General features: G+C 38.6%; 1 protein-coding gene across 2 annotated transcripts in view; it reads right to left on the bottom strand.

Moving 5' to 3' along the window:
- MICAL3 (microtubule associated monooxygenase, calponin and LIM domain containing 3) overlaps window positions 1-19,883 on the bottom strand; it is a 110,127-nt gene extending 90,244 nt beyond the window's left edge. For both annotated transcript variants that reach the window (XM_050915618.1, XM_050915619.1), the window contains exons 1-15: window positions 19,571-19,883; window positions 13,060-13,267; window positions 11,443-11,559; window positions 10,641-10,742; window positions 9,914-10,069; window positions 9,279-9,379; window positions 8,329-8,586; window positions 7,635-7,750; window positions 6,214-6,340; window positions 5,598-5,691; window positions 4,266-4,413; window positions 2,773-2,969; window positions 1,731-1,843; window positions 1,169-1,231; window positions 256-429 (exon numbers count right to left, since the gene is read on the bottom strand). In XM_050915618.1, coding sequence (XP_050771575.1) covers window positions 256-429; window positions 1,169-1,231; window positions 1,731-1,843; window positions 2,773-2,969; window positions 4,266-4,413; window positions 5,598-5,691; window positions 6,214-6,340; window positions 7,635-7,750; window positions 8,329-8,586; window positions 9,279-9,379; window positions 9,914-10,069; window positions 10,641-10,742; window positions 11,443-11,559; window positions 13,060-13,267; window positions 19,571-19,834 — 2,238 coding nt within the window. In that variant the 5' untranslated portion in view covers window positions 19,835-19,883. The remainder of the gene's footprint in view (window positions 1-255; window positions 430-1,168; window positions 1,232-1,730; window positions 1,844-2,772; window positions 2,970-4,265; window positions 4,414-5,597; window positions 5,692-6,213; window positions 6,341-7,634; window positions 7,751-8,328; window positions 8,587-9,278; window positions 9,380-9,913; window positions 10,070-10,640; window positions 10,743-11,442; window positions 11,560-13,059; window positions 13,268-19,570) is intronic.
- Window positions 19,884-25,026: the final 5,143 nt, after the last annotated feature.

Here is a 25,026-nt window from a genome sequence, read left to right as displayed (position 1 = left end):
GGTAAGATGTTTGTGAAAGAGATTACATAACATAATACGGGCAATAACAAAGAAACAGACTTTTATGAGGACATTCTTCTCCACCCCATACTCCTAAATTTTAATTTTTTCTCTTTTGAGTAAGCTTCACTCTTCCCTAGGAGAGCCTTTGAAGTAGAAAATCACCACTAGCATCCAGTCTCGAGGAATGCATGTTATTATTCATTATCCTCCTCCACAGTTCCAAAATAAAGGGTTTTATTATCCATCTCCTACCTGTCTTCGTAAGCTTGAGGACTGCACTGGTGCATTCTCCTCAAACTTGGCCAGCAGCTGGGTTGCCATAGACTTCACTTTGTTCTGATTCCCAATGGCAGCATCAATTCTCCTCTCTGTCAGGGCGCTCACCAGCGTGGGCCTTTCTTCTCTGTAGCTTCGTGGGATGTCCTCCTAACAATCAGTGATATCAAAATCTAACAAGATACAACCAGATCACCTTTTCCTCTCTACCCCTTTGCTGTGATAGGTTTCTAACACTGTAGAAAATAAATCTATTAGTCTGCACTTGAAAGCTCACATTTTAATTTCCTTTGGCATGTCATCAAAAGTTCTGTTAAACTTTACTTATCTTTTCAACCTTATTTGATACACTTACCTACCAAATAGACCACAGTTGAAACACTCCCATGAATTCCCTGGCATAAAGCAAAAGCCTATCTTCAAACTTTCGTTGACAGCTCAAAGCACTAAGTTTTAACTCACTTGTACCTATTTGGCTATAAACATTTCAACTGAAGGACTGCCTTATGGGCCATACTAGAAATGTATGCTTTTTGCACTAACCAAGGCTAAAGTTTAAATATGAATGAAACTTCTGACTATATTGCATGACTTTACTAAATGAAAGTTTTATTCTTGGTGTCCTCATCAAACCAAAGTAAATTGCAATAAAAATAGAACATGAGGGAACTGCAACATTTCATTGGTTGTGTACTATTCTTTCATAAGCGTCAGTAAAATATTTGCACTATAGATACGACAAAGTGTAACCTCTGAAGAATAATTAATTTTTATCTAAAAAAATCTTACATAAACCCTGTCTGGATATAGAAAATGAAAGAACTGAAGTGGGAACAAAGAACCTACCATATGTTTTCCTCCCTGCCACCTTCCTCACTGTAATACTTACATCCTCAGATTGGCTGGTTTTTCTCCTCTTTCCTGCACCATCCAGTTCCTTTTCTTTTTTGTCCTGAAAATGGAAGGAGGAGGAAAAAAACCAAAGATAAGGATTCTCATACCTTTCTGGCCTGAGATAAATGTCATCAGTGCACTTAAATAAGCTTTGCAACACAACTGATTAATTCTCCAGGCTCATTCTCCATTTGTTTAAGAAAAGAGGTTTTTCCTGATCCTCCTTAGGGGATTCTTACCTTCAAATTGGACATTCTTCAACACTTTCAACTAACTGGGAACTGAGTAACCAGTTATGTTCCAATACAAAATATATCCCCAAATACTACCACAAGGCTAGGATTTTAAGACTGAAAAATACCACTAATTGAGAGTACATATTACAGATGTAATTCTGCAGTTATAAATGTCATGTATTGTTCCATACCAAGAGCTGATGAACACATGGTCTCTTGCAAACACATAGAAGATACTCACTTACACATACATTTTTAGTACCATCTACTTGGACAGCAGCCTAACAGACACAATTGTTATCAAGATTGTGGTAAGGTTACCTTTGGAGTGCGTTTCCGAGAGATGCTTTGTCCCAGTTTACTGAGAAAAGAGATAGGCGATTTGGTACTGGCAATTAGAGCAGCTTTTTCTTCTGCATTCAGGTCCAGACTATCTGTTAGCAAAAACAGGTAGGACAAGGGAATGCCAAGAATTTTTTTCTGTGGTGTTATTATTAAATACACAACTAAAGGACTCACTGATTTTTTTTTTTAACATAACAAGTCTTTTTCTTAAATTCCCTGTACAAAATGATTGTAATGTCCAGAATTAATAACTTTCTCAGCTACTCTGCTTTTTCATTTTGCCAAAATCAATTCTCCTTTCAGGGTTTATAACCACCCAGAATAAATATTGTGTTTGTTTACTCTATTTACTTTCATATTTAAAGAGCATCATGATCATCAGTATTCTTAAGAAGAGTTCAGAGTTTTGGAAATAATACGTGATACACACTATATTTTTAAAAGGCTATTAAACACACTTCCCCCACCACCACCAGAACGACAGACTTGAATTAAGATCATCAGTAATAAAAAGCTGTAACAACGTTATTAATATTTAAAGGTAGGCCATACTGATTTGTTTTAGGCGATTACATCTTTCAGTTCTAATCAAAGATCTTTCATTCCTCATTGGCCTGAAGTTAGTCTCACCATTCACGGATGGTAAATAGGTATAAAACTCGGCCAGTGTTTTGAAATTACCTACTAAACAACTACTAGCAAGGCATCTCACATTAGCTAACACAGATGAACCCCTAATAATAGCAAGAAAGCAAAACAGTTATCTAATAGTGCTGAAGTGAGTTTAGAACTTTTGAGGACATTAGTTTGTATTAACTCCTTTTTTTGCTCCTGGTGCTGCTATCGGTAGGTCATCAGGTGTTGGTCTTTATCAGTACCAACAAGTCGTCAACTTTTTGTAACGTAAAGTTAGTGAGTGACTAGACTCTCATGCAGAAGAACCACAAAGATAACTGAAGCACACACATTCACCCTGAAGCTGTCTTTAAATCTGACAGACGTGCCCCAAACTCCTTACCGCTAGAGGGGATGGTGTCTTTGAACATCTCATAGAACTGTGTGAGGTACATCACCATGGACAGTTTATCTGGCTCTCCAACAGATGCCATTTCCTTTCCAGTCATAATGGGAGATATTCCAAACTCTTTTTCAGCAATGTCAAAGGCCAGCTGGTTATTCTTCTCCACATTGTGCTCATCCAAAGAATCAAAGTCTCTGCAAAGGGCAGAAAGAGGGCATGCACTGAATCAAGTAGAAATCAGTCTTCTGAAAGAACTCAGGGATCCATCTCCTTTTTTTTTTTTCCCTCCAAAATCTCTCAAATTTATTTGACAGCAACCTTTTTGTATTGCAGAGTTGATGCTACTTAATTATGGTGAACTTTGGCTCAAACATATTCTTTTTTCATTTTTTGCTTCTCCTCCAAACCCAGATTTTTCTTCTTAAAAAATTTATTATCCTCTGAAATACATCTTCACTTCCTCCTTTGCTGGAACACTGTACTGTTTTCCCCTACGTCAAGTCTTTTGTATGCTTGGAACTAAATTAAGTCTTCACTTTTGTCCCCTTTTTTCTTGACTGATCCATATTTTAGTTCTGCTGGCTTCTTCCAAAACTTGTAGACCTATATAAAAACTATATAAAAAGCTATAGCTTGTAGAGAGTTATATAAACCATTTTAAAAGCTATTTGAACTCTCCACAAGCTATATAGTTATTAAACAGAGTAGCTCAGGTTAACTCGAGTATACCAGTAGAGAAGTAATTCAGTGCACATGGAAGGGAATAACCATGTAATTTTCACATAAATTTTCAGCATGCTTTACATTAGATTATGTCTTTAAATACAGCTCTAGCATTTACTTTTTCTAATGTCCCTTTGGGAAGTTGAAGCCATTTCAGATTTCAATTAAAGCACCAGAGTCTTTGCTACCGTTACATCTTCCAGCCAGTGTTGTCCCATTCTAGAAAGTGGGCACTGTTTTACCCAATACATCATGTGAGAGGACGCCCCTCTCATTCATCCAATCAGCATGTTAGCGTACAAACAGTAGTAACATCTCTATTTAGACTCTGGGTCACTACTTCTAAAAAGAGCATTCTAAAAGTCTTTAAAAAGAGTTACTGTTAAACAGGAGATTTATAAAGGGCTGTGTAGAGACTTGTTCACAAGAAATTTAACTGAAGCTATGAACCATTCCTGACTAACTTCACAGAGAAAAGAGCTGTCAGTCAATAATGTTTTCCAGTCAGTACCAACTTGAAGCTTAATTCCGTCAAATTATCCAGAAGGGAAAATGACAACACATTTATCTTCATATTCATCAAGCTATTATGACCTTCCACTCTGCTGGTGAATCACTGTACATTAACTTCTATCAAGTTTAATTGAATTCATTTCAATCCATTTCTCCATAAGTCACAAATGCATTGCCTCAGTCTCCATACTATTAGTTCCAAATATCACTAATGTTCTGCCCTTCCCAGTTATTCAAAACAGCCTGTTACTCACATTAAGTCTGGACGGTATCTGTGGATAATGGCACACAAAGCTAGGCCACTTTTCCATGACATCGTGAGATCTGTCACATTAACACCAGCATATCCATCAGTCTGCCTCTGGCACCAACTGAGCAATTTACTCGAGCGAGCTACAGACTCTGTGTGTTTAAAAAAAAAAAAAAAAAAAAAAAATCAAATCACGTTTTTAAGTAGAAATGTACATTTCTTTCATGAATTCTAAACACAACATAAAAACCACGAATCAACAAATAAAACCTTCATGTAAACAACAAGCTCTTTGTACAATGGGCAATACAGGACAGAATTCTTATTTTTTTAAAAAAGACTATCATACCTATTTTAGATCCAAGAAAGGATTTTTAATTTGCTAAAAAGTAATTATCTAAGTTATAACTTGCCAGGCTTTACACCCTAGCCCTTGTAAAAGAGCCCCAGGAATATTAAAACAGTCGCAAGAGCTTGTTAAATATGATCAAAAGGATTTACAGTAGCACAATGCTCTCTCAAGCCCAGATATACTATTTCTAATGGAAGAACTACAAATGTACTTCTGCAACTTTTTCTTTTCTCTTGAAAGCTTTCCTTTAAAAGCACTGACCTGTTTTGACCTTGCCTTACTGCAAGATCTGATGAGATTACAGCCTAAAGAGACGTGGTTGCAGGGCAAAGAACAAATCAAAAGACTACATAGCTATTCAGCAGTGAAAGGGAGGCTTAGCAGCAAAGTGCCATTCCGAGAGTCCCCAAACACTATCTGGGCATCCAAAGGCAAGGTGTGCAAAAGGAAAAGTTCAACATACCCCTCAGGGTACAGGACAAGTAGGCAGATACTGAAATGCTTATCACAAGGCATCTAACTTTCAGAATAATGCAAGCAAAGTAAGGTTTCATTTGGTTAAGCTAAGACATGAGATTAAGTAAAGGAAAGCATGAACATGAAAGATTGCACAAGAAATACCTTCTGTTATGTTTGTAAAAATTCCAAGTTTACTGTCAGAGTGAATTCAGGCTAGGCTTCTGCACTCTAAGTATGGACATTGTTATAGGATAAACGAGGTGAAAAGAAATGCTTCTATAAGCAAATATGCTTAGAAATTTAACAGCATTATAAAGCAAGGGAAATTAAGCAAACAAATATATTTACATGTTAATGGACACCTGAAAAATTGGAAAATCACACTGTTGACGAAACAATTGCTGGATACATTTTCTAAACCAAAAGAGACTGGTTAAATAATACTCTACAGCCCTGCTGCGCTCTGGTTCCTGCACTGATCCAGCTCCAGAGTACTGAAAGTAATAGAACAGTAGCCAGGCCTACCATTCCGAGTCAGCTTTGGTGTCCTGGAGTTCACAAAGTTCTCTATTTCCAGGTGAATGTCTTTCAAGTCTCCTGTATTATACAAGTGGCGTACCTAAAATGACACAAAAAACCTAAAAATTACCAACATGCCATGCACCCAAGATCCATACAGAACGAGCCAGAGGACAAGAAGGAGCCATCCCAAGGCGCAAGAAGGAAGACAAGTACACCTATGCAGCAGAAATCTCTGGCCCAAGAACCTCAGAACAACAAGGATCAGCTCATCAGTGCTGAACAGTCTAGCTGACTGCTGCTGCTCAGTGGATACCAAATTGCAATGACAGACTGCTATACTAGATTATCACGAAGAAAATGCGCATGCACACAGACAAACACAAATGTAGAGATTTCATGTATCATTACAGCATAGTTAAAACTATCAAAATCAAAAATTCCTAAAAAGGAATTTGTTAAAGCACAGAGGTCTACTCTTGACTGACGTATCTGCTTTTCACTGCTTCCATGTTACACTGCCACATCAGGTCACTATCTGCTCCCAAAACATTAGCATAGCTTCACCTAAGGAAAGACAATGCAGATTACAAACATTCAGAAGCACCATTTGTCCAGTTACCTGCTGTGGCCGCAAGAAGTTGACGTTGACATTGGGATACCGGGTGGCAGGATCAATGCTGTAATGGCTGAAGTTTTTACTCACATTCTCAGGGGTGGTCTGAGGCAGTAGCCTATAAATGCTTTCCCTTGGGAAAATAAAATTGAAAAAAAGTTTTGGGTTTTGTTTTGGTTGGTTTGTTTGGTTTAGGTTTTGTGGTGGTTTTGGTTTTTTGTGTTTGTTTTGGTGTTTGGTTTTTTTGTTTTTGTTTTTTAAATTTTTATTAAAGATATGCATCACTACTAATACTGCTAAGTAAATTCTGGAGAGATAAACATTCAGATCAGAAATCTAACCACTTCAGACACTGAATAGCTAAGATTCAGTATATTAAAATCTGCAATTTAATGCAACTCCAGAAATCAAAAGGAGGGAAGAAAACAATACATTAAGCATGACTGAAAGGGTTCCCCAGTACAATAAAGACATTGAGACACTGGAGCGACTCAGGAAGAGGGCCACCAAGGGGACTGGAGCACTTGCCCTGTGAGGAGAGGCCAAGGGAACTGGGTTTGTTCAGTGTGCAGAAGAGAGGGCTCAGGGAAGATCTTACTGCTGTCTGCAAATGCCTAATAGAAAGGTGATAGAAGTCTGGCTCCAACTGCAACATTACTATCCTCACCATTTTTTTTAAATTCAAACAAATGGAATTTTAAATATCCATTGTGCCATTTATACAATTTTTTAAATTATACTATGGTTCCTGATGGTCAGAACCTGCAGTTGCTTAAGTTTAAAATCAGTTCTACTAGCTGTTGCTTTTACGTACTCCACCTTTTAATTACCCGAGTACTGATCTCTAAAAGATCACCTTGAGTCACCAAAACAACACTCAACCAAAGATGATAAAAACATCAAGAACTCAATACTCCAAAGAAACACAAGATGTTGTTTGGCTTATATGAAACAAACTGACCAATTTAGGAGAACATGAAATAAAAGCAGGTCATAGCTTCCTTAAAAGGAAATCATAAAAGATATCTACAGGATAATAGGGGATGGCAAGAATTTTTGTCTCTGGTACATTAAAGGCACCTACCTCTTCATCTGGTTTGCTATTGCAAAGCTGGTGACAGTAAGTCAGGCTCACTTTCTCCATGCAATGCCAACAAGCACCAAAAAAAGATTCTCCATCAAATCTTTGAAAACTAGGACCAAGAACAGCTGCAACATTTCTTATTCCTCTATAAATATACTTAAGTTTATCAGCTCCTTAGGAAATTTTTTCTTCAACTGAATTATACCCACAAGCATCCTCTAAAAACAGTGAGAATCTGTATCTCCCATTCTGTCTACATATTTGTACTAGAAGAAACTAGAATGAATGATGAGACGTTGGAGGATTAGATTAGAACTGAAAGTGTATTCGTTTTCTCTATTACCTTTCTGCAAGAACTTCCAAAGGACTAGCTCCGAGTGACCAACTTCGTACCATCCAAGCAGAGTCCATTGCAGCCAAAAATCCCCTGGCTATTCCAGTTCCCATTGGCCAAAATGGCTAATATTATAGTTTACAAAAAAAGCAGAGGAAGGAAAAACATCAGTGAGGGAAAATTTTAAATAAATATCAAGAATATATTCAGATTGTATTCTGCTGGGAAATTATAGCTCAGTAATTAGCTTAAAGCTCTACTCCCACTGGGCTAGAGGAAGCCAGATGTATAGTGAATTGCCCATGAGCTCCCCCAAAGCCAATACTCCTCTATTTCCAACAATTCATAGCCTGGAGTGCCTTAACAGCTTCTCTTCAAGACTACACTTTTTAATAATCAGCATTTTGTAGTTGGTTAGCAGGCCTGCAGTGGGTTCTGTAGAGAGTCTAATTGTCCCAATAAGAAGCAGATGGAACAGACACAGCTTCAGAAAAATCTCTGCATGCATTTTCTTAAGCAAGATCATTACCATCCTAAATATTCTGTTTTCCCAACACTCCTACCCTTCCTTCAAACCTCCCACTTTATTATATAATAAACAGCAGCTTTCTTTATAGTAACTCTCTTACAGGCAGTGCATATTTCAGTGATGGGTGCCGTGCCTTGTGCTTACGCTTCAATTCACTGTTTATAAAACACAAACCTCTAAGAGACTGTCCCCAACCAGTGCCACAAGTAACTGGTGGCCATTCTGCTCTCGCACCAGGGCTGCGTTCTCTGATGCATACATGCACGTGAAGTCAAACATGGCCACATCTGGCTGACCATAGTGATTGATGGCAAAGTCCAGCGATGGCAGCTGCTGATTAGTGGAGAAGTCAGCTGCTTCTCTGGCATAGTTTAGCAGAGCCTCCTGATCCACATTCTCCCGTGAGAGTAATAACTCTGTGTCAGCATAATCCTGCCAAAAACAGAAAAGCAAAAGTGAAATAGCCAAATCCACAAGTTTATTTTAAGACTGGTATATACAGTAGTTGGCATTAAAATTCTGACAAATCCACTGATACAGGTTTGCCCTCTAATTTCTTTCATTCCTGTCTGTGTTTATGCTTCCAAGAGAAAATCTGTAAATCTTTTATTGCAAACAGTAATCAGTCCTGCTAGCATTTCTGACTGTGAAAGGGCTAAGAAACTTCTGAGCATTTCTCTTCACACACTTCAGACAAAAGGCACAAGACCCCAATCCTTATTTATTCATTTGTGGCCAAACTACTTTTAAATCAGCTTCTGTCAGAATAAAATATAGGTAAGTTTCCAATACTTTCTTCACTCCCTGCTTTTTCATTTCCATAAAGTGAGGGAAGCTCAACTAAGTTATCAAATGTTCTTTAAGCATATTTTATCTTAACATGAATGAAACCCCCAAATCTACAAAGGGATACAAATTTGGAGAGGATAGGTCTTGTAACACTCTTCTGATGGCTCAAAATACTTTAGAAGGGCATTAACCACATATATTTGTGTTCTAAAATACACCTGTATAAAAACATTACATGTTGGAAGAAGAGTATGTTTCCCTTCTTTCACCATACCAAAAGCAAATTGTCCCAAAAATCTTAGTTTATAGAGAATATAAGAAAAGTTAATACCCACATGCCGTATCACTCCTTTTTCCAGCAAGCTCTGTTTTTTGGCAGTCATGACAAAGTAGTGTGTATCATCTTTGTAGTAGACAATGTTCTCCAAGTCAATACCTTGTGACAGAACAAAAGACGTGGTAGTGAAGGAACCAGTTACATGTTACGTGCAACACTACATGGTTAGAAAGCCTTAGAGAGAGAATGCCAAGCAGCTTTCTCCCATGTTTTTGATGACTTAAAAATCTGAATCTTCAACAAAACCACAAACAGCATATTTCACTTGCATATAGCCACCTCTTTTAAAAAATATCTTTATCATCTCTCGAAGGTTTCCATTTAGATGCAGAGTGCAAGAAGCTGAACTCAGGATTCAGACTTTTCCTATTTAGGGCTCAGATTTCCTGAAAACCATCAGGGAGATAAGTTCTCCACTTCTGAACAAAAATGACACATATCTGAATGACACACATCTGCTTTGTACAGCTGTATGGAACAGCTGTAAAAATGGGGAAGTCAGATTCCAGAGACAGCAATGACCGACTTCCTTGCACAAGATGTTCATTTATTGATTAAACATGATACCTGAGTTAAAGTTGTAATAACAAAGACAAATAGTTTTCACTGGAAATCCGGCAATTGCTGGCAAACCTGTGGCTTCTCGTAGATCCTGGAAGAACTTCTGGTTGAATATGAAGGCCACACCGCTGATTTCTTCTACTTTGGCTTCAGCTGTGGTGTTGCGATTGATGAAGTTTGCTGTGATAGCAATTGCTAGTTTACCACGGAACTCTTTTCGGCGAAACCCTACGGCAAGGATAAAGTAGTAACGCTGAAAAGTAGAGCATACCTTCAGGGAAGGATCAGCATGCCATAGACAGGTGCCCTCACAAAATAAAAAGAGAGAATAGATCTGACAAATTACAAACTCCTCCACAGAGAAAGCAACAATTGCTTCATCGGAAAAATAAAAGCTCTCGTTTAGGGAAAAAGCTCCCCTCTCTTTCTTACCTCTTTTACAAAAATTGTAACTTGCATCAAATATATTAAGATAGAATTCTCTACCACACAGAATAATATTCAACACTTCAATTCCTACTCCCAAAAGTAAGAGCTACAACACCACTCAACTAAAGAAAAAATGTAGGAACTATTATCTAGGTCAACACACGCAATTCCTTTGCTAGTGGATAGGAAGAGGAAAAAGACAACCCATGCGTCTCTGATGCAAATGGCTTTTTACATGGACTTTTAATCTCCTTTTCACTAGTCAAATGTCTTTCCAGATTTTGATTGGGATGTTAAAGGTCATTTTTGTTGTAACTAATTTAAGAATAAGTTCTATTTGAAATTATCCAAATTATGGACACATCATTACCTTCTAAGGTGTTCCTCCTGCCATCTCCTCCAATGATTACTTCAAACTCATACTCAGATACTGGATGGGTTTTCGGGTGGACCAATGCACGCCAACCTATTCCTGTTGATAAACTCCAAATTAATGACAATATAAACAGCACTCATAATAGCACAAATACATAAAACCACTTCTTACTATCCATAATCCCTTCCTTGCGCGGTCAGTAAAGATACACTGGAGGACAGCTATATTGTTGACAGGGCTATTGCTGACTTGCACAGCCACTCTGTGAATGAGAGGCAGAGACAGCTCTGGTAAAACCCCCCTGACTATTACCTTTAAGGATCACTACAGCCTTTATAGCTTCTCTACTATCTATTCAATTAATAGGATGACAAAAAACAAGTAAGCTACCATCTCCCATGGCGATCAGAGAACAGGTTTCACAAAGATAGAAAAAGCGTAAAAAGGATCATTCACTGATATAAATATCCTCAATGAATGCAAGGAAAGGAGTTGTTTTAAAATGGTGTCTTCTAAGTGTAATAGGCTTACATATTTTACGAGCAATTACGATCTACTGTGTCTTGGTCTATTTCTGTGTAGCACTTCAGGTGATTTTGTTTCATATAGTAACTAATTTGGCTTTGTCACTAGAAAAAATAAATCCTACTAAAAATTCAAGCAAAAGTGTATTAATTACTCTTTTTAATGGAGCATGAGGAAAGGACTTAGAGTCATAAGCAGGGTGAAGGCGTAGGAGTCTGTGTATCCTACCATAACTTCCCCTTTCTCTACTACCCGTTTCAATGCTACTTGCTTTCATTTTCCTGATCCTCCGGAGGGTAAACAAGCCCCTGAAATTCCACATTGACATGGATCTCTATTCCCAAGATCAAGGCAACCTTCAAAAGGATAAGCTGGAGCTGACGAATACCTGCAAAAAAGCAGATAATAAAGAAATAAAAGAAAAAGAGAAGAGCACAAGTGCCCACGCGTCTCTGTTTGACATTACTGATAAACTGATTTAAAGGCCAGCTGCTGCTTTCTTTTTCCCACTGTGTTCCCAGCACTTCATCCAGGCAGCACTGGTATGTAATATCACGGCATGCCAAGAAACTTCTATATAGCTGAAAACCCAGCCCTTTTCAAAGAATAAAAAGTAAATAATTTTTTAATGTTTCAGTCCCCAAATCAGCAACAAGGGAAACAACCAGAACATGCACTGCAGGAAAGAGAGGGAACGGAGCACAAGGCAGGACCGCGCTTTGGCCATTTGATCAGCCTAGCTGTAATACTGAACTGCACCTTCACTCTAACACCTTTGGGTTAGTGAGGGCATAGTAAGGTCCTCACTACCTCTTTCCTCTTCAGTTAACCTGCGCAGTGGGTATGAAAATGACAGGGTGCAAACTCTATTAATTTCAAGGAAGACACCTTACTGTCATATTTCAGATACTGAAATGAAAAAATGCTCCACCTAAACACTAAATTTCAGCTGTGCTGAGATACAAAAGACGACAACATGCATAAAGTACTGAAGAATAAAAATGCCAAGAAATTGGACGGGGAAAAAGCAATCTGCAAGACTGAAGTTCCAAAGATCTTCCAGTTTTACCGTTCATTGGGGGTGGGGTGGGGGTGGGGGTGTGCGGGGAGAAAGGCGCAGTTTTTGCTTTGGACAAGAAGCCAAATCTTATCTATTATGTTTGTGCTACTTTATACTTCCCACTTATGCCCAGTGGAGAACACAGTGCCATGTCCAGTAAATTGGGGGGGGGGGGGGGGGGGGGGAAGAAAAACTGAAAAATAACAACTCCTGCTCCACCAAAGCATTCAGCTTTCAAAAGAGACTGATTTCTCAGAATTTGAGAATCATGAAAACTATTCTCAATTTTACTATGTAATCAAAACTTATTCATAGGCTGACAGTATTCTTGAAAATATCTTCATCATTCTTCCAAAAATTAACAAAGCCAAAATTGTTCCTCCTTTTTCCAGATCAACATTCATAAGAATGTTCAAAAGTATTCAGTAGTTTTTCTTTTTTTACAAGTCGCTTACAATGGTCAAGAGAAACAGAATAATGTGGCAGCTGCAGGAATGTAACAGCAAAAATAGGAACGTTATCCATCAAAAAAAAAAAATTTTGAACCTTAAATGTACTTTTCAGTGTAGGAAACAGATATGCCTCGGAAAGGTATCAAAGACGATAGCTATAACTGCATATGTGATCATCTCATGACACAATGTATTTCTTTCACATCTAGGTCTAGCCCGAAATGCACCACGATGCAAAGCTAATGCTGAATTGTACCCTAAGGACTTGAGAGCAGTGACTTGTGTAGGTTGAATTTTAATGAGTTACCCCATGCCCTCACCTACTTTTCCCCTGTGAAGAACAAGTGCTGCTGTGTCTAGCAGCGGCTGTACTTACTGATATGGTCTATGGATCCCGCACAGAATTTGCCGTAAAACTTTTTGGCGCCAAGACCCCTCAAGTCATGTATGGTGAATGGCCACAAATGCAGCACATTATTGCGGGAAAAGGCATCCCTCTTTTCTATGACCACCACCTTGGCTCCCAGGAATGACAGGTCGATGGCTGTACGAAGGCCACAGGGTCCAGCCCCAATTATCAGACACTGCAAAACAACCAGCACAGAGTAACTTTACAGTCCTAGCAGGAAACAGATATTTTTAGCGCAGCTTGCAAGCATCCCACGGCTCTTAGGAGTAAGTGCTCTTTGTCTGCAACATAAGCTGAAATTTCAGATCAGTCTTTCTATTGTTACCCGCCATGTTCTGCCACTGATACGTTAAAGCCGTAACAGCACCCTGAAAATAAAACATATCACGGACCAGTGAAAAGTTTGGAGAAGCAGGCAAGTAAACTGCCTGTTTGCAACCCTTGTTTTAAGAAGAGCTGCCAAGGTGTACCCTCCAGGCTATGTAAGCACCTGGAGAACAGCAATATTTCTGAAGGCTTCTCCCTCCCCCATTCCGTCCACTGAATTTTTTCTTTCTAAAAAAAAAAAAAAAAAAAAAAAAAAAAAAAAAAAAAAGGTGATGACAAGTTTTCCTTCCATCTTCCAAAGCCTGAGCTGGCCTTTCTCGAGAAAATCTTCAGTAACACTAAAAATTCTTCATCATCAGTGAGTAGCATAGCAATGGCTACGGCAGATAAATACATGAGATGCTAACGTTTTCACAAACATCACCATTTAGAGTAGCACAGACAGCAGTCAAGTCAGAGCACTCTAACTTATGCCTATGCTGGTGCTTCTACTATTGCAGCAAAGGAAACTTCAGGAAAGTAAACATAATGTAAATACAAACTTTGTGTGACTGGACAACTTTTAATCAAAATATGTTTTCTCCAACCTAACCTTTGTCATATCAAAGGTCTTTCATCATATCTTCTCATATCTTTTTCCACTCCTCTCACAAACACTATCAGAGGCTAATAAACAACTTGAGAATGTAAAATACTTGCATATCTAGTGTTGGAAGTATTTTCTGAGAAATGAATGATACAGCAAGATCATTTCTTTTACGATTAAAAAGCTAAGATAGTCAGTTGACACTTCTTACCCACAGAAACTGAGGTCCACAAAGAAAGCTGGCATGGGTATGTGCATTCACAGGAATACAGTACACAGTCCACTTTGTCATATCATTTTTGTACTTTGATTTCTACTGAGTATAAACCAGACCCACAGAATAAAGACCTTACTACAGTGGTGACTACTGCTGCCATGTGAGTGTTTTCCAGATCCTTACATACCCTTATGGCTGGACAACAAAGCTCTTTGAGAAATTCTTAAGTGTGCTAAAACTTAACCAGAACCCAACCTTCTGATAAAGAGCCTATGCCAAAGCAAAGCTCTTTGTTCATTGGTCATCCCCATATGTCAATTTTTACAGGTCGCCACATTTTCACCAGTTATTCACTGGGGCATAAATTCTGCAAATAATGTGAAACTGCAAATATAAAGCCTGAATGATGAATAAAACAGTACAAGTCACAGCAGTGATGACATAACTGACATGCAAATTCAAAGTAAGACTACTGTACAAGATAAGAAGTCACATAAATCTGAGGGCAGAGATCCAAGTCTAGAGGAAAGGGAAGGGAAGAATAACAGCACTGCTTCTTCAGTAGCTTCAGGAACCTGAACGCATACGGGAGAAAAGGCAAGCCCAACCACTGAGCTATTAAATTCCTAAATAGACTTGTATGTTGAACAGGTGTCCAACTTGTCATTTGCTAAAAGGGATAATCAGTTAGGATCCAATATTTTCTTCCAATTTAATATTGTTTTCTTTGTAGGTAAGTATAACTCTCAAACACCACTTAGTCTTTTTTTTTTTTTTTTTAAACTTTTAAGAAAATTAGCAGAGCATATCATATTTATCCAGGTAACAATTTTGCTCATCTGACAACTACAGTCTTCAAAGAGACTGGATTCAATAAGCAACAAGACCACACTGAGTTGGGTGACTTTTATTCTTTGATAACTTTCCCCATATAAAATAGTTATGATGGAGTACACAACAGCAAAGGAATTGTACTAAAATTAGACTTCAAACTCAGGTCTACATAATCAAATTATAAATTAATTGCTTGTAGTTTTGTCACAGCAATGTAAAAACATTTTTTTCTCTACAACCTTCCCCCCTGCCCCCAAACAAGGATGTGGTTAACAACATCTAAGTTATGTTTAAGACTCTAGATGTTCTGGATGTAGAATATATGATACTCAGTGAAGTAATTCATGGTCAAAGTTGCCATTTTTTTTTTACCATCACAAAAATATTAAATTATGTTGTTACAAAACACAGTGAGTTCTAAGCACAATTAAAAACAGAAGAAAAGATTCTGCTCCCTGTTCCACCTCTAATGCTTCTTCCAGTTTCAGATCTCTGGTAGAAACCTACCTTCTGATACCGCCACAGGCAGCTGTAACTACATGAGATGCCAAGTACAACCAAGTAAATAAAGGCAGCTACTGTTGTTCCTTGTTCCCTTTCCCCTCAATGACTCCAAGCAACTGCTGCAACTCCACGTACTAAAGCTGTCTCACCCCTCAGAAACACTTCTTGCTCAAGATCTTTTTCAGACAGATTATATTAAGTTTTCAGTAACAACACCATGGTAATGGAACATTAAATGCAAACTGAAATCTTGTATTCTCTGTATAACCAATGAAGAGAGAGCACCATTTGTAACTATTTACATTTGAACAATCCATCATGCCCAAGTCTTGCTTTCACAAACACTGATTATCTGAATTCTGGTTAACCTGGATGCTGGCCATGTGATGCACTAACTGCCCAACTCCAGTCACACACAGCACTTCATCCCTGACCAATTTTTAAAGGGGCAAGTAAGACCTACACTACAGAGGATGAGAATTTCAAAACTGGTGTATGTTCAAGTGTATAGAAGCTGAGCTTCCTAAAGAAATGACTGACTTCTGTTCATGGGTAAAACCCTAATCTTTATTTTGAATTCTATCATCTCCACATGCCCACTTAAATGTCTGTATTTTTTAATCAGTGGTTTGCAAATTACATTAAACATTAGGAAGATAAAACTAAGTGAGCTAGGAAACATCAAATCAGAATCGATTCAGTTCTCAAAAGGCCTCTACTTCGAATAGTTATGATTATCTCTTAGGAATTACATATAAACATTTAATGGCAGATACTATTACGATAGTAAACAAGTAATTAACAGAAACATATGAAAAATATAAAAAGAATACATATATTTATCATTTCTTTACATTATTTGTAAAAAATGTAATGAAATTTACAAAATTTTACAAAGTTTGTATGTAAAGGCATACAAAACCCATTTATCATCACAGGTATATATTCTTTTAAGACATACTAACAAAAAAAAAAAATTTAACCAAATTTCACTTTCTCTCAGCTACTAATTTCACGACTCAAAATGGCGTGAATCTGAAATCCACAGTCCTGTATGTTTTTGGGTTGGGGCAGAGTGGGGTGCCACCTTTAATTTATTCACCATCCACCCTTTTCGCTTGTGTTTCTATACAGCATCTCACCAACAGCTTCTTAGAAAGACTGGCAAATTACTCTCTGGCTTGCCTCCACTCCTCTTCCTCTTCTCTCTTACTCTCTTCTCCTTGTCACCCACACAGGAGAGCAGCTATAGAATAATCCCTCCCATTCCTCTAGTAGAGACCAACTCAGCGTGATCACTGACACGTCTGCTGCAGTCATTCCCCCCTCCCACCCCTCTGGTCCTTCACACCAACACCAGCAAGTTCTCAGGTTTCTCTCTCATCATCAAATGAGGGAGAGTCACACATGGCCCCGTGAGTCTCTGTTGATCTCACCACCATCTCTCTCTTGATCCCGTTTCCCCAATTCCATCCTACACTCTCTCTAGCTTGGCTTTGGTGCACAAAATAGGCTAAGCTTTTGGACTATACAAAATCTCTAGCAAACTCTTTAGTCAAACATCACTCCCAGTATGCTTTACCCCTTTTACCCACTTTTCAACTGCACTTGAAGAGATGTTTTATAGACAGTTGGCTAAAGGTATTTCTTCAAAGGGTGTCCTTTTCTGATTTAAGACTCAGTACTCCTCTATGTCCCCAGCTACTCTTTCAGAGCACTATCTGAAGGACTTCCCCCATTTTTCCCACTCTTCTCACCACCAACTTCCCACAGGGCTTCGCCCGTCATCTCTTTATCATCTTCCTCTACAATTTGCCTTTGCGTCACCTCATTCACAGGCACTGGTTCAATCAGCTTGTCAGTGCTGTAGATTCACAGAATTTTTCTAACTCTGAGCTGACTACTTTTTGTCCAGGCTAAAATCTCTGCCTTTCTGACATCTCCTCATGGCTGCCTAGTTGTCAGTTCAAGCCCAACATGATAAAATGGAGCTCTAATGTCCTTCTAAACTCACCTCACCACTTCCCTTCTAGGTAAGTGTCACAATCAATTTTCTGAATGTCTTTCATAGCTGGATGTCAACCTCCACTCGTATCTATTTTTTTGTACATCCTCATAATCAAGCACTATCCAAGTTATACACTTATTCTTCCATTAAATCTCTTCTTTCATGTTGCACCTCCTATTATTGAGGCAACCTTTTCTTCAGTGTTAACAAATACAATCTTGCCCGCTAAGATATATTCAGAGCCCAGATGCAAAATCACTCTTTCAGTCTATTACTTCAAGTAAGTTAAAATACCTCTATGTTCTTCCACAGCTTCCTCAGTCTCTTTCTCAATAAAACATAAGCCACCTGTCTTCCTTTCACAGCCTTTAACACCATATTTCAGTTCTACCCATCGTGTTTCATTCAAAATAAGAGCAATTCCTGAATCCAATGAATGCAAAGTGCAGTCAAGTTTTCAGAAAAACAATTTTGAATTTTTCTCCATGATGTCCATAGTGCTTGGAAGGTTATTCCTAAATATACACAAAACCCACTACATTTATCTTCCTGTAAGTCCTTCCTTTCTTATGCTGCCTGAAAAATGTAAACCTTGACAGTGGCCGGACTTCTGGGGTGTTGAAGCTACTGCCCACCATGATTACCAACAGTGCCTAATTGTTTTATTGTTTTCCAAGTTAATCTATATGCACCTGTTATCTATCATCTGATGTACCAATTGTAAACTTTTTAAGGAAAGCATTATCTTTACAAGGCCTAGGACAAGTGCACCTTGGTCCATTAGTAATTTTTCCAAGTGTTATTGTAGTAATTAATTATAAATGCCACCATCCATATGAAAATGGTCACTGGGAAGTGAAACAGAATAAACAATCAAGAAACTAACATAACTTTCTAATATCTAGTTGGGAATTAAACTTCAGTCCACAGATCTGAAATGACTGACATGTCCTAAACAGGATGTATTTCCCCTCTCAGCTCTCTACTGAAAAATTAGTCATTAATTCCTCCTATTAAGATATTTCCTTCTCCCAAAAGGTGAATATTCAAAAGAAGCAGCAGCACCTATTGTCCTCAATGAAGGAGGACAGAATCTGGTTCTAATTTTATTATATTCCGCACTATCTTCCTTTTTCAAAAAAGGAAGAGTGTACGATTATTTGCAAAAATAACTTATTTCATTCAGATTTTGATGAATGATATAAAGAACTGCTTTCAGTAACAACAAAACAAATAAATAAGCTCATACTGTACAGTCCAACAAGGGTGCAGCACATAAATACCAGCTCACAATAATTCAGGTAAAAAAAAAAATTGGGGGGGGTGTATAAAAGCAGGAATTCCTGCAGTAAATACCACACATACCAACCTTTTAAAAGGAATTGGTATGAGTTTCCACAGCATTTTTTTTTTCTTCTCTGAACCTGGAATACAAGTGATTACTTTCTAAATAATGGTAAACAGAATATTTTGCCAAATTGGCAGGAAAGTTCACTTTTCTTGAGAGAGTCATGCGAATTTTCAAATTAAAATTGGAAATTTCCAAACATACATATTTTGTATCTAGACTCCAACAGCAAATTTCATGTCCCTGTTATTGTCTAGTAAAAAATTTAAAAAAAGAAAAGCCTACCAAGATTAAAGGTTTACCGATTTTCTAAGCTATCTATAGTATTGATGCCACAAAAAGGTAAAACACAGAAACTTGCAGGCTGCTTCTCCTGAATAAATTACAAATATTCATTCCCAAGGATTTCCATTTAGCTTCCCCTATTCAGGTGGGCAGTCAAATTTGGTAGTAGCAAACGCAATTTTTGATTGTGAGTCAAATGCTAACAAACTGCGACTATATTATAAATAGTATGTGTGAGAACAGTCCTGAATATTCCCTTGGCTTATACTGCCACCAAGCAAACATTTTCTACATCCAGACATTTTTATGGTGTATTCCAGAGACAAACTGGGTAACAGTTGTCTTGACCACTGTGAATAAATCTCTTACCTTCGTGTTGGCGCATGCTTTCCCCTTCTTATAGTCCTTATGGCTGCCTCTTTTATCCAACTTGGCCCACAAGGCTTTGGCTTTCCAGTAATTGAGCTTGGACTTGAGTTTGTGATAGAAAGAACGATAGTCCTTCGGCTTTAGTTCTAGGTAGTCACAGAGCTCTTGGAAAGCCTTGAGAGTCCCCTTGCAGGTTGAAGCCTGGACAAATCTGTCGAAGAGAACATGAGCCTGGTTCACCTTCCCATTCTTACTTTCCTCCATGCTTCACACTTCACAGCTGCCCTGGGGGGCAGCTGTTCTCTTCCAGTCTGCCAGATTTCCCGATGTTGTTCTGGTTAGCCACTTTCACCTCTGGCTTACAAGCATTATTAACCTATAAAATAAAAAGAAGAAAATGTAACTGAGCTTGCTCTTTTTTTTTTTTCTTTCAAAAATTCTGTCTAAGCCTGCTGAACTGAGAGCCCAGATTATCAGTAACTAATAATGCACCAGTCCTAAGTAAGTCAACTGATTAATATCCTGAGGATTCCTGCCCAAGCTGACTGAAGTGGAGCCTTCCAAAGTTCGCTGAGCCTCACTGCAGACAGTGGGACATCTCGCTTCTGTTAAATCACAAAATACTTTAACCAGATTCCTGTCTGTGTTGCATCAAGCAGTATAAACCTTTGCCTTACCTAGAGTCTACGCATATATTCCTGGCAGTAAGTAAGCAGCGTAAGAGTGAAATGTGGCTGATGCATGATCCTCAGCAGATTCTCATAGTAGTTCCTCTATTCTGTGGTTTTCAACTTCTTTTGATATGCAGGGCCCTACAAAATTTTAGGGGGTCCTCAGCAGATTAAATATGCTAACAGGAGGTCTGCTACTATTAGTTGCTTTTCTGGGATCCCTCAGGAGCAGCCTGCAGACCTATGGAATGAATTGTTTGGATCACAAATAGCAGATTTTGTTTAAAGAACAGATATTTTCTCTCCCTCTCTCTCTCTCTCTCTCTTTTATCTGCAATAAATCTTTCTTCCTTTTATACATAATACTAAGTACATACACATAATAGATTACTCTGCTCTCTAAGAAAGAATAGTTCTGTTTGTCTTCAGATAGGACGGCAGCATGGGAACATATGCGGGAACTATGGAAGTGAAAGCATTTCTGAGGTGCTTTTTGTCCTTTGGGGTTTTTTTGCAAAGGGTGTTAAGGTAAAAAAGGAAATATGTGGACTCGGATAAAACCTTTTAGATTCTCACCAGCTCTTTTCCTGCTTCCAGCAGACAGGAAGCCAAGTCAAACATTACAGTTCACGTCTCTTCCCCTCCCGTATGACAGCTCTGCAGCGGCTTATTTGGGCACTCCTGCATTTCACCCTAACATGGTATTTATTGCTTACATTTAGAAATAGCAAAGGAGACCTGGAAACCTTTACATACAGCCACAAACTGTTTGTTATTAAAAATAAAAATAGAATTTCCTACAGAAGCCACAGGACAACAATGGGTTATACCGGAGAATGTGATTGACTTTATTAGGACAAACGCCTTAGAGGACTCAGTACACATGAAGCTGTTTTTCTAACTGGCTGATAGTGATGCCATATCCCTATCAGTACTGCTCACTAAGCAGGATGGAACTAACTGCTTTCCTTATTTTTAATCTTAACTTCACTGTTGTGAAGCTGGAAACATGCTCCAGGCTTGCACCTCACAGTAACCACTGCACTACTGCAGAGGTCTAAGACACTGTGCTTTAAGCCTGTGTCTCCTCTTCTGCTCTCAAGAAGAATGTTATGAAGAGCTCCAACAAATCACCTCTTACAATGAAGGAGTAATTTCAGTGCATCTGTGTAATACAGACACAATAAAATACTTACAGTCTAAAGTCATATGCCTCATTAATGAGCACAACGTTGCAAGTCGAATACTATTTTGTGTTGTTTCCCCCACCTCTTGCACCCCACTCTACCACTCACACACTCACTTTACACCAATGCTTCAGGTGACTGACACGTCCTAAGAAAAAGCAATAGAAGTTATATGACCTAAATTAAGTGGAGTGGCAATTTAAGTCTGTTAGTCCACAGTCCATTACTGATATATCCAGATGTAAGGACAACATAGGTTTCATTTCTTACTCTTGCTTCTATTGTACGTTTTCACCAAAGGTGTGAAGCGGCACTGGTTCTGCGCTACTCGGAGAGATCCCAAAGTTAAAATCCAACCTACTTTCATTCTAGGAACTTACTGCTTTGCGTTCAAGGTTTGCCAAGCCAGGAGACAAACTTGCAAAAGCAGGTCATTTTACACAGTGCAACCCAAGCGGCACATTAATACAGCAGTTCTGCCAACATCCCATTTCATGCAGGCTGTCAGTTATGCCCACAGGTCAAATACAGAGGCTTCAGTCACCACAATAAGTCACTCCCCAGAACTCTGCATTCTTGATGTAAACACCCAAAGCCCTTGGAACCTGTGAGCAACACGTCAGAGAACATGGAAATTACAGGAGGAAAGCAAGGGCAGGCAAGAATTATTTGCCAGGTTTCCAGGGTATTTGTATGCCTTGTTGGCTATTCTGCAAGCCTGCAGTATCCTGCATGTTTTGTCTCGAGGCAGCTGATTGCTGACTCAGAAGCTCTGTAAATTCCTTGGCTGGAGTGTTGGGAGAGAAAGACAAAGCCCGTGAAAAAATGCATGCAAGAACAGTGTTCATGTTGCTATTTACAATAATAGCATGAGGTTGTCACTGACTCATGACTGGAAGTATGCTCAGGATCTCCAGCACTTGCCCAGGACAAAAGAAACCAATGAAAAACAGAGACACAGGCAATGAATAATTCCAGGTGGCGGTTCCTTCCCACAGTCACCACAGATGCAGGAATATGAATATTTTACCAAATGCATATACAAGAAAGAAAGTCCAGTGCCCTACTTCTGTCAAATGCAAGAGATAGGAAGAGATTTTGCAAGTGATACACATAATGAATTTGGTTGTACAAATTCAAGTTCCTGCAGAAAGTGTTGCAAATGCAGGGCTCCTATATTCCAGGCAAATAAACCCCCATTACAGGAGTCACCCCCACTACATTTTCCATCCAGATTCTGTTAAAAGGGCTCATTCAACTAATGACTTGAGCCTGCAAAAATAAAATATTACGGGGAATGTATTTTCCAGCATTCTTCTCCATTTTTTTCCGGCAGAAACTATTGAGTTAATTCCATCTAAATTCACAGCTTGTTCTGTCTACCTTAAAACAGCATTTTGAGTGAATAAAACATTTGCCAAAGTAACTGCCCAGCTCTACTTCAAAATGCTGAGTTTCTCTGAGCACAATGTAAATGCTTTCTTACATTTTGATTATTTCACAGCCAGGCAAACACCACACATGCATCCTTGACAGACAAATCTCTGAGAAGTCAGAGATCAACAAACTGCAGTAGTACCATATGGAATCTGAAAGCAAGTTGGTCCATCAATCATAAAACTACTGATAGCTCCAGTAGCCCCAATTTCCATTGATTTCATCCTTTCCCTAAAATTTCCAGTTCACCAGCAACATTCCCTATGCCCTTGTCTCCCTTTCATGGCCCCTCAGCTTCTGCCTAAGCGAGACTCAGTAACACGCTCTGGAAACTCTGAGATTACTGAAGTACCTAGGGCAGCCAGTACGCACTTGCAACTTGGCTAGCAAAAGCCTAAGCACAGATTATTGTTAAGCTTATGCTGCAGACAGTGGGGACACCTATTTTTGTCTCTCTCCTCCACCCAGCCTCCAGTTTTCTTGTAGGAAACCAATTACCTTTGAGACTTTTATTCCCTGTCAAATCTGGATGAAATTGTTCAAAAGTTATTAAGGATGAACTGAAAAGCAGATGGACAAATGGCTCAATCCTGTAAGCCTCCCTTCTTTAGGAAACCACACTAAAAAAAAGTCTTTATTCCAACAAATGAAAAAGCTCTGTTTTCATTTCCAGGATTTGATTTATTTTACTTTTACCTAAAACTAAAGAAATGGACTTTGCTACAATATGTTCATGACTTTCTAAGTGATCACAGGTATCAAAAAGTGCAGCTTTAGGGCAGCAGTAAGACTGTGGAACAGACAGCAAAAAGAGGACAATTTTGACAAGAAAAGCTAAAGCCAAAACTGGCAATTATTTTAGCTCCATATTATGCAGGCAAAGAATGGGAAAGCAGGAGGACAAAGGCGTGGTTACCATTGTTTGCAGCTTCCCTTTTATATCAGATGGAAAAAAAGGAATGTCAGCACTGTCCACAGTATGTTTTAAGATGGTATTTAGATCTGCTCTTGTTCATAAAATTCAACAGTCAAGCAAATATGCTGGCAAAAAGATGTTTGTGTTTTAATACACTTATCAAACCTGATTTGGTGGGCTTCTGCCCACCATATGGGAGTGAGTCCTTTGGGTCTCCACCTCTTTCCTGTCTACCCTCCCTCCCAAGCTAGGACAAAAGTGGGAGAGAGACCAAATAGGAACTTGGTTGCAAATACAAGAACCCATTCTTAAGAAGATCAAAGCATATATACAAACAGTTAATAGAATGCTCACATCAAGAAAAACTCAATCCAGTAATGATTTGAAAAGAAGTGCAAATTATACCCACAACCATGGAAACATACAAATACAGAAGCAGTTACAGATAATATTTTGGTTCCCAAATTCATATCAAGGTACTGAAGAAAAATGTGTGCATTGTTTATTACTAACCATTTCTTTAGTGCCACAACATGAGTACTGAAAACATTAGACCTACAAAATAAAACCTTTCATCTATATGAATTCAACAAAAACACTATTCTGCCGCTCTGTCATACACGACTCTTTGATCACAGCAGAGTCCCTACACTGAATGAACACCAACATAAAGAAAGAGATCAAGAAACAGATCATCTCTCTTCTTTGGAAGAAAAAAAGGAAATTATACCAAGGAAGAGGTAGTTGCCCCCTTATAAGATAAGAGAATAGTAGGCCATCTGGATAGCTGTCATATTGTAAGAAGCTTCAAGAACCACTAGCTTAAATGCCTGACACAGTCATGTACTAGGGAGATCCCTCACAGCACAAATCTTCACACTTGGCGACCAGTAACCAATGCAGTTATTGCATTCTCACCTAGCACCAACTCACCAGCTGTGTGTTTGGGAAGCTGAGGACATTCTTTACATCTTGGAACTGTCACCGTGCTGTAAAGAACCACACGGTAGTCTACATGCGCAGCAAAAGAAAATTTTTTTCTCAAAGAAGTAAATGTGCTTTTACTCCAGTGGTAAAAAGTACTACATCCCACTAGAATCAAAACTCTCATGACAAACTTTTTGAAGCATGGCCATTAATGCAGCAAGTCGTATAAGCAACACTTCCCTTTACAGGCCTCCCAAAACCCAATGACATATGACAGCAAAGGCTCCATTTGGTATCTGGGTGGTGAAATCCATGCAT

Source organism: Gymnogyps californianus, chromosome 1 (assembly GCF_018139145.2).
Source record: "Gymnogyps californianus isolate 813 chromosome 1, ASM1813914v2, whole genome shotgun sequence".
Classification (NCBI taxonomy): domain Eukaryota; kingdom Metazoa; phylum Chordata; class Aves; order Accipitriformes; family Cathartidae; genus Gymnogyps; species Gymnogyps californianus.
This window is presented reverse-complemented; position numbering and strand designations above follow the sequence as displayed.